General features: G+C 28.5%; 2 protein-coding genes across 2 annotated transcripts in view; one reads left to right on the top strand and one right to left on the bottom strand.

Annotated features, from left to right (window-relative positions):
• LOC111615020 (dynamin-binding protein-like) overlaps positions 1-5873 on the top strand; it is a gene marked incomplete at its 5' end in the record, with an annotated part of 16188 nt that extends 10315 nt beyond the window's left edge. The window contains 2 exons of the mRNA XM_023356394.1: positions 4832-5229; positions 5355-5873. Coding sequence (XP_023212162.1) covers positions 4832-5229; positions 5355-5543 — 587 coding nt within the window. The remainder of the gene's footprint in view (positions 1-4831; positions 5230-5354) is intronic.
• Positions 5874-6267: 394 nt separating this feature from the next.
• Positions 6268-9417, bottom strand: LOC111615019 (ephrin-B1-like). Its single transcript, XM_023356393.1, has 6 exons — positions 9316-9417; positions 9023-9164; positions 8436-8604; positions 7610-7714; positions 7331-7537; positions 6268-7261 (listed from the first exon to the last, which is right to left on the bottom strand). Exons 1-6 carry the CDS (start codon positions 9330-9332, stop codon positions 7128-7130), a joined length of 774 nt encoding a protein of 257 aa, XP_023212161.1. The 5' UTR covers positions 9333-9417; the 3' UTR covers positions 6268-7127.
• Positions 9418-10101: the final 684 nt, after the last annotated feature.

Below are 10101 nucleotides of genomic sequence, written 5' to 3'. Positions count from 1 at the left end.
GGAACTATGAAGCTAAGCAAAACAATGTACTGTATAACAAAACTAATTTTACCATAACAAGGTATAATTTGGCTATTATTCTGATTTGTTTGTAATCTCTAGCATTTATTTCTCATCTCATAAATCAATTTTACTGTTTATAAAGAAAATTCAACAATAAATATTGTAAATGATTACAAATATACTTGTATCTTTTCTCAGCAGTACTGACAGCTTGGTATACTTGGAGCAAAACTGTAACAAAATTACCATTGTAACAAAATAAAATTGCCTGAAATTTTCTAATAAAATTATTTGGTCTTAAAAATATATTTTTCCATTTAAATTATGAGCATATTCTTTTAGTATTCTTTTAGAGGGAGAAAAATTTTTGATATATAACACACTATATCTTCAAGAAAGTGAGAAACAATCCAAATTAATACTCTAAATCATTATATACGAGTATTGTATGTATGTGCGTACAATAATGATCAGTAACGTAAGAGGGTAAGTAAATAAGACCATATGATTAGTAGAAAGTCTGGTTTTATTGACTTGACTTACATTAAAAAAACATAATATACACATCATACACAATTCTTATTTTAATTGTTTTAATAACTTGAATATTTATTATTAATTACAAAAAATAGCAGATAAACAGCACTGGATAACTATTAAATTATTCATCCAATATTATTTATCTGCTGATTTTTGCAGATTTCTAGAATACTATATCTTTAACAGCAGTTAATGTATAGTTAAAGTAAGAAATGCTAACAGTTTACATTAATGTAACAATTAATGTTAAAAAGTTGATTATTTTATCAGTGTTAACTTATGCTTTATAAATGGTAAATAATAATAATTTACATATTATCAACTGAATGATGATGCTGTTAGTGCAAAATGATAATTTAATATCTAATTTACTTAAGAAAATGTAAACTGTAACCTAAGTGATTACTATAGTTTTGTATTTGAAGTTTATAAATGTTAGAACATCAGAATTACGATATCCCAAACATATAATAATAAATCTCTGATAAATATCCTAGATAAAAAGTGTGGAATTTATATATTTATTTGGCATTTTGGTCTTTTGTTCATCTTATTTTTGTATATATTGAGAACACTGGACTTGACTTTATTTTTCACTATTTCTTTAAATCATAATCATTTTAGTTCTTTTGTTTTTAAATTAGTTTAATAATTTCTAACAGTTAACTTTTCTTAACTAACTAACTTACAAGAAGAAATGACTTTGAAATATGCATTATTTATAATGTACAGTACATGTAAAATATATATAATGACCAATATGCATTATCATTAAGAGAAAATAGATGCAAGTTGTGTTCTATTATATATCATTAATTAGTGTTATACATTATCAAATATTAATATAGTTTAAGAATTTGAAATTGTATTGATGACCAATATAACATTTACATTCATTCTCATAAATGCAATAAGCATTATAATTAATTTAATAATTTTAGCACAGAAAAGTGTTAACAACCTGAAAATAGTTAGTTATTTTATCAAATTAAACTAATTTTCAGCATTATTAAACTTCTTTTGAATATACTAATCAATAATCTTTTACATTTATGTATTATATCTGTTTTGAATAAAATTCAAATTTAACCTAATGGAATTTTATTCATCTCCTTGATCTGATGGTAAAAATAAGAATTTTTATTTCAGCATTATTGGTAAAGTTTTTATTCCTCATTTTTATTTTCTATACATTTAAATCATGTAATGTTTGATTCATAAATTTTTTATTTACTAGAATGAGATATTTTCCTATTATAATAGTTTCAATGATGACAGTTAAACATAACAATTAATTAATTCTATTTACTCTAATTAATATTTCTACTTCTTTTGCTTCTAGTATTTGGATCAAATGATTATTTGTAATTTAATGTTCTGAATTTCACTTATATATTATATTACTGATTAATAATTTGGTCTTGCTTTTCTTCATACAAAAATACATTTATTTAATTGATTTTTCTAGACATCCTGCTTTGCTAATTTCATTATCAATTTCATATTTTTTTCCCCTTCTAAAAGTTCTTTCTGGGTAATTAAAATAGAATGCTTGTTCAATTTCTCAAGGTATTTTCTAAATAAAAATTTATTTGCCAATTAACTAAATTAATTATAAGTGTTTTATTTGATTTAAGATGCGAGAACTTAAATTTTAAAAAGATTTTTAAGATTGTTCTTTGAATTTTCTTTTTTATAAACAGTAACACATCTTTCTGAGGTTAAAATTAAAACTGTTTATTTTCGCAATGGAAGAAATGCAATGCCAAATCTTTTTATTCACTCTTATACTGATGATTTACATTTTATTATTTTTATTTTTTAATTTTTAACTGCGATGATATAAATATTAAAATTATAATGTTCTTGTATTATGTTGTTGACATGTCATCATAGTTATATTATTACAAATAACATAATCTATGCCAATAAATTGTTTCTTTAACTACAAGAAGTTGAATTCATCTTATCATTTTTAAAATAAATAATTTTTTTATAAATATCTAATTCAAAATTCAAGCACTTATATTGTTGCATTATGATCAGGCATTTAATCACAACTGCAATTTCAGTGTAGGTAGTTCTTTTAATAGAATAAGTTGGCAAACTTAATGATTTGTGTTTATTAGCATAAATATCATTAATTTAAATTAGAAAAAGTTATTGCTTCTATTTTTAACATTATTAAGAATTTATTTCAATTTATAATAATTTTGCATTTCATTCAAAATTTAATTTACATTGGATTCTGTGAGTGAAATACAAATAAACTTAATATTGCTGACTATTTTAGAATGATTTTTTTTTTTTAAATAAAAGTGAACAAATTGTTTTTAAAATAACAAATTCTTACAAGTGGAATTTATCAAAACTTTTTAACAAATAAAACAAAATAATAATGTTTATTCAATTTTTCATCTCATTGAAAGAACTTCAACTAAATCTTTCTTGCAAAGATTAATGTTTGTAATTGTTAGAATTGTAAAGGATTTAGCTCATATTTGTTTGAATGAAAGAATAAACAAAGATATTTGGCATTTTATTAATGAAAAATTACTATGATTTATATTTCTATGATAGGTTTTAATTACAATTATCAAAAAATACTTAAGCTGCAATAGTATAATGCATAATCTTATAAAGTAAAATTAGCTATGCAAGATTCTAGACATTAAGATTTGAACTTAGAGTTGAGATTAGAATTATAAGACAGATGTGTACTAATACTTTTCATTTCCTTGCTGTTGTAAACAAAGAATTTGCATTAAATTTAATGGAGTGTTGTGGATTTAGTACAATAAAAATGAACTCTCTCAGTACTTATCATGTAGATGACATGTTTATGTATACAAATGAAATAAAAATATAGATTAATTAAATAACTTAACATTGAAATATAGCTAAGTATATATTATTGTATAGTGATAAATAATTATTTAAATTATTTGTTAGTATAAATACATTCACTGTTATATCAGATAACGATGAGAAATACTGTTTCTAAGACTGTTTCTTATAGTGATATAAAATTAAACAGCTCATTTAGTAAAGCAGACAGTTATTACTTGATGCAATATAGATTGATTTTAGAATAATGAATTTTATAAAATTTAAGCACTTTTATTTAATTTTAATGAGGAAACAGAAAATGTATTATGTAAATTAAAGTTTTAACTATCCTTTTATATTAATATTTATCATATAAAATATTGATATGGATGCAAATTATTTTTATATGTTTATTTTACGCAACATTACACTTTCTGCGCCATTTGACACTAAAAATTTTGTTCAGAAAATGTAATAAATATATTTATTATATTAACTATTACAAGTTATAAATAAATAAGTTTTAAAAAGATGTAATTACATAAAATAATAAAGTAACATTTGCAATAATTTTGTTTTGTTGTTAACATAATTCATTAATTAATTTTGTATGAAAACATTTGCATTCCTACATTAATTTTACTATTGCCAATTTTTACTTTATAATGGCAAAGGGAATCTTAAAGCTCTGCCATAAACAGTCTTTTGGTTTTATTGGTTCTTACTTAAGTAATTCTTTATTACTTTTTAAGTATTTTTTTCCCTACAAATGAAGATTTTAATTTCAATTTGAAAATTGTTTGAATGATTAAGCTATAAATTAAAATTACTAACTTTTAAAATTCATTAGAGTAGATTTTTATTCTTTTTCATTGATTTTTCAAGTGCTAGTTGATAAAAATTCACACAAAAAAAAAAGAAAAAAAAATACTAATTATCCATTTAGAAAATAATTCCTCATAAATTGCATCTATTTATTATTTGAACGTGAAAATTTCTTATCAAATATTAAACTTTTCCTCCCACAGAGTATGGATTTATCATACATTGAAAAAATCTTAAATTATTTATAAAGGAAAAAAAATTGGAAAATTAAATTAAATTGCAAATTTAATTTAGAAAATCATCTAAAGTGCTAACTTTAAAATAACAAAAACGACAGCTTTTAACTTTTAATATTTTATCTGCTTGATTACTTCATATATTTTTTATTCCTTATTATTTATGTTTTCTGTTTTCAATATTATATGTGCATAAATATTGCATCTCTGTACTGGAATGTTTTGTAAACGTATTGCCATAGCAACTAGAAATTGATTGGTCTTGGCAGCAATATATTTGATCATTCTATTATACAGAGAAAAAGAAACTATTTTAAAAATTATATTTTAAAAATAAACTGTTATCACAACTTAGATTATTATTTATATATATATAAAAATTTTTTTGTTTTTTTTAGGTGTTCAAGGATTTGTACCTGTTAAATTTCTTTCAAAATTAAAAAGTGATGATGATTTTAATATCTCTAATAAGAAAACTAAAGTCAAGAAAAGCTTTAATTCATTACATCCTATACAATTAAGTCAAGATATGCAACATACTGACATTACTCAACCGTCAATAAATAACTGTTACGAAGAAATCAGTGAGACACAATTGGAAAGCAACCATCAAAAAGATTTAATTGATATGTCAAATGGTACCAAGAGATATTGTAATGTGCCAGTAAATGAATTTGATCCCCTTGCTTCGAATCCTATTAGGGAAACTGGAGACGATTTGTACGCAGCTCATCGATACGAAGTTATTCCAGAACTTGGAACTGTTAATGTTCCAGAAGATCAAGTTTCTCCTGAGGTAATTTGAAATGTCTAAAATGTTATTAGAAATTATAATTTAATTGCACATTTAAAAGTTTTATGAAAAATTATATAAAAATTTAAGAGAAGAAACTTTTAATTTTTTTTTTTTTTTTTTTACAGTATTTTTATGCAGCATATCCCTTTAATAGTCAAGGAGATCATCAACTGAGTTTAACTCAGGGCCAAGTTGTCTTAATACATCATAAGAATGACTTACATGGAAATTCCGAATGGTGGTATGTTGAAGATCGCTACGGCAATACTGGTTATGTACCTGCAAATTATCTAAAGCGATATACAGGTAGCTGAAATTCTGCATTTGGAATTCTCTCAAGTACTTCAATATTGTATATTTTTTATTATTACCTGACAGAAGATAAATGTCACTAATGCTCTACCAGAAAATTGATTGCTAGTCATAAATGGAAATTTTTTCCAGGCACGGTAAGGTGTGTTGTTTGTACAATCGACAGCCATTTAATGATTGTATAAATCATGTAAAGCCAATCATTCAATTAATGTACATTTAATGTTTAATTTTGTATTTAATATCCCCAATATTATTTGTTGAGTTATTAAAACTCGTGGATTGAAGAAAACGAAACAGTTCTATTAATTGACAAAAACCATCTTGATTTATAGATATACAAAAATCATACATTCTCAAAACTCCATCACAAAGTATCTTGTTTCAAATCAAGGCTGTAAACACAGGCATCTCATTGTACCACATGGTGGTTTGAAACATCTGCCAATTGATAACAACATTAATGGGCACATGATACTACATCCATTCTAAAGGATAAATTGGTTGACAAGCAAACATATAATTACAATACTACCATTGACAGTCTGGTCAAAATAAATATGTTTCAACGGTAATCACATCCTTGTCTTTAGTGCACATTAGTTAGATGTCCAATATAAAGTGCCAATTTAGTCATCTTCAGATTGGCATTTCTGTCACCGACACTGTGTACACAGCACATCACAGCTACATGCAGACACTGATCATAACTGTACATAGGGAGAGTTTTTTTTTTTATACAATGTTCCCTCACACTTGAACAGAATCTCATAATGCTGAATTGGAAAAATACTGCACCGGTTACACTCAACATTAATTTTTTTTTTTAAACACCAGGAACAGAAATTCGACCATATCCTTGTTTTTTTGTTGTCGTGTTACAGCGATACACTCGTAGCAATTACCGGTGACCAAAACTCCACATCCATTGACACAACAAGTTTACAGTTTTTGGGTTACAACCATTGTAATTGAGAGTTTTTGGTTTTCGGGAATAAACTTCATCCAGAAACGTCCATCTATTCAATGTGATGATGGGTGTTGCACAAAGTGCTGGATGGAAGCAAGAAAGTGCACTTCCAGAAAAACAAGTTGCAGTAATGCCCTTAATAGTTTATTCATATGAGCTCTTGCCAAGCTAGGGGGTTTGTTGCCATTTAATAGAAATATAGATGTTTGGAATGTTTTTTGATGGAATATTTGTCAAATTGGGCCAGTCAATTTCTCTCTCTCTCTTTCTCTTTCTTTCATTATTCAAGTCCACAGATGTTGCCGGACCTCTAAGGCACTTTTTGTACCATATCTAAAATTTTGGCACATCCAGCTTTGGCTAGATCTATTCTCATCTCAGTTAATTTTCAAAGTAGCCATCCGAAGCAAGCTACACCCAATTACTTAAAATATTGATATAATATATGAACACTGTGCACTATCATAATCTCAACACAGTTGTGTAAATTATCTTTGCAATGACCAGATCTTTTTGGCATGGAATTTCCATGATAATTTTTTTTAAGTTTAATTTTTCCAACTTTAAAAAATCTTTTAAGAGCACTAAGGTGTAATAGTTAAAAAAAGACTATGTTTCATCTGGTCAGGAACAATAGCAATAATATTGATACTGATGTTACTAAAACACTATCTGTATGTAAAATAGAGCTCCTATTGATCAATTCTTCGTTCTTTGCTCTTGTCTCATTTGGAAGCTTATCTCTGCTTTCTGTAAAAGAAACTTTATTGTTTAACTGCTATACCACAGAATTATCATTAACAAATTCAGATGTTTTACCTGTCTTCTTAGACGAGGGCTTAGATTTATCAACCGGCACATCATAGCTTTTTACCACAGTGGTTTTAGATGTCGGAGGTGCAAACCAGCGAGGGGTAGTCGACACCGAAACGGTCTCCTCAGAATAAGAACTATTTTTAACTGGAAACAGTGTAGCCGGTTCAGTTTTGGTGGTGCTCATCGTAGTAGTTGCCGGTGCAGGTGGAACTGTTTATATAACAATTCAATAAATTAAACAGATAAAAACTTAACAACCATATTGTATTTCCAAATACTCACTCTTCGAGGGGTCGCAGCAAACTTTGAAAGTGACTTTCATATTGTGAGTTGCACAGCGACCTCCAAGTCTCTGGTGCAGACCCTCCAGTTCTCCGGTTGATGTTGCTTTTTAAAAGAAACAATTTATAAGAATGTATATAATTAGTTTATTTAATTTTTTAAAAATCATCTTTTAAGCTTTTTGTTTTGTGTACACACCCTTATCATAATAGTAAACATATCAAATGAAACAGTGCAGGTTTTTCTCCTATTCATTGCCGTAAATGCATAAAGAGGCGGAGACCGAAACATGCTTAGACAAACTAAATAAGAAAGTTCAGTATGCAAGTCTCATAAAAGCATTCATTTGCGTTGATGGGTAAGACTATCCATCTCATCAGATAAACCTTACAGCAAATATTTCAAACTAGACTATCGTATATTTACATGCTTTAACTAATTAATATTCTAACAACATAATATGTACATATTTTGTACATTATCATCCTTTACAGATAAGATTTTTTTAACCTAGAGCGTTTATCAACTTAACAGCATAAACTTTTTTTTTAACCTCCCTCTCCCCAAAAAAGAATTTTTATAAAAATTTTTAATATGGTGGAAGAAAGTCTAAGCGATTCGTAATTACAGAATACCTGTATAATTTTTAGCAAACACGAAGATATAGAAAATGAGTTCGAGGAGGTACACACTCCTTAAAACGAGTTTATCTCGCAACTAGGATGCTGCCGCTGCTACGGCTCAGACTTGGGGGGAGTAAAGGTGCAGGCGAAGGTTAAGAGACGCGTTTAGTTTTCCAGATTTTAGGTTAGTACTCAATACTTACACACAAAATAATAATCTTGCCCCGGTCGGAATTCTAAACCTCCAGGCTGAGGTGTAAAGGAACGAAAGGTGATTGTGAAGTACATCACTTGATGAGGCTTATCACAGACTGCTATGATTCGCGGATTTGGATTAGTTATCCTGCAGGAATCGTATTCTTCTTTAGAAACCTGTAGAAGGATAAGAAAACAAAAGACAAAAATGTATTTTTTTTTTCAATTTGTAATAGTTTTTTTTGTTTTCTCTTTGAAGAATAAGTCAAAATCGATAATAAGAGCAGCATTCATTTTTTTTTTGTCCTCGTTCTAAGAATTCAACTCAATATATAGCAGAACATAGCAAAGTTTCAATTGATCAATAAAAAAAGAAAATACAGTTTCCTAAAAGTAAAGAAAAAAAATATTATTAGGAAGGTAGCAAAAAAAACTCCCGCTTTGATAAGTGCTTTCAAAGACAAAGAAAATAAAATTTCTAGCCTTTCCTTCAACAAAATTTCCATTAGATTCGATCACATACTTAATATTTGCTACCTCATTCGCTAGATGGCATTAAAGGTATAGAGGCAAAAGGGGTGGTAAAAATACTTACGTTGTAGATGATGTATCTTTCCACATCCTCTTCTTTAGTTCCTGGCGAGTAAACCGGGCAGATGATGTTAACTTGATCGTATTCGAAAGGTATATTTCCCTTGTTAACATCAATTATGTGATCGGTGTTATCTATCCGAAATCTGGAACGAGGGGGAAAAAAAGAGGTAAATGCAACTGTGGGAAGATAATGAGTCTAAAATGTGCTCCGCTCTGCACATTTTTTCAATTAATTTCTACCCGAAAATGACTTTAAAAGTAGGGGGAGCGCGCGTTTTTTAATTATGGAAATACCGCCGATTTGACTGCATCAAGAAGAACGCAACACACAGCGAGAGCGAGTGAAAGGGAGGAGGAGGACGAGTTTACACAGTGCAATACTTTTGTAGCGAGCAAACATTATGCTCTGACGGCTGGATCTGGTGAGAAAATGACAGCTGTTGAACCGCCAGGCCCGATCTAGGCAACTGGCGCCCGACACGAAAGATTGAGTGCTATAGGTGGGCAAGTCTTTGTGCATCGAGTCGTTTTCTTTTTCGCTCGGTGCGGGGTGCCGTGTCTGAAAAATGGGCCTACATACACACTACGGTATTGCCAACCCCTCGTTACTTTTTCTCCATTTTCAGATAAAAAGCCATTTAAATAACTGTTGGGAACATTAAAAAAAATGTTCTTTGCATAGAAACAAATTTGGCATATACAGTACACACAATGTGTAACAATACATGGTTAAACTAGCTGTGTATAGTTTACACAGACACATACCCGAAGATTGCCGCTCACAAGCTAATATACATAATTACACTGTAAGCATATATACACATACAATCTTATAAGAATGTGTAACTGTAATTACGCGTATAAAGATACGTAACTATACACATATAACATATTGCACATAGTCTAGCAATGTATAGCTTACGTATACCCAAAGATTGCCGCTCACAACACACACACGATGTAATTACATCATGTTTTCACACCCCCCAGTTCGTCGGTTTTCGTGAAACCATCCCAAGACACCTGTGTAATTTACCGACATTTACGTCATCAACTTTTAAGAGTTGTCGGCCCGACGCG

Source organism: Centruroides sculpturatus, unplaced genomic scaffold (assembly GCF_000671375.1).
Source record: "Centruroides sculpturatus isolate CEXI.00-Female unplaced genomic scaffold, Cexi_2.0 scaffold2318, whole genome shotgun sequence".
Lineage (NCBI taxonomy): Eukaryota > Metazoa > Arthropoda > Arachnida > Scorpiones > Buthidae > Centruroides > Centruroides sculpturatus.
The sequence above is the reverse complement of the archived record's forward strand: the minus strand, read 5'-3'. Positions and strand labels throughout refer to the sequence as shown.

Coding starts and splice junctions, on each gene's coding strand:
- LOC111615019 (XM_023356393.1), bottom strand. Junction 8,605..9,022: donor AAAGATACATCATCTACAAC/GTAAGTATTTTT, acceptor ATCCTTCTACAG/GTTTCTAAAGAAGAATACGA. Junction 7,715..8,435: donor GCAAGATTATTATTTTGTGT/GTAAGTATTGAG, acceptor TCTTTTAAAAAG/CAACATCAACCGGAGAACTG.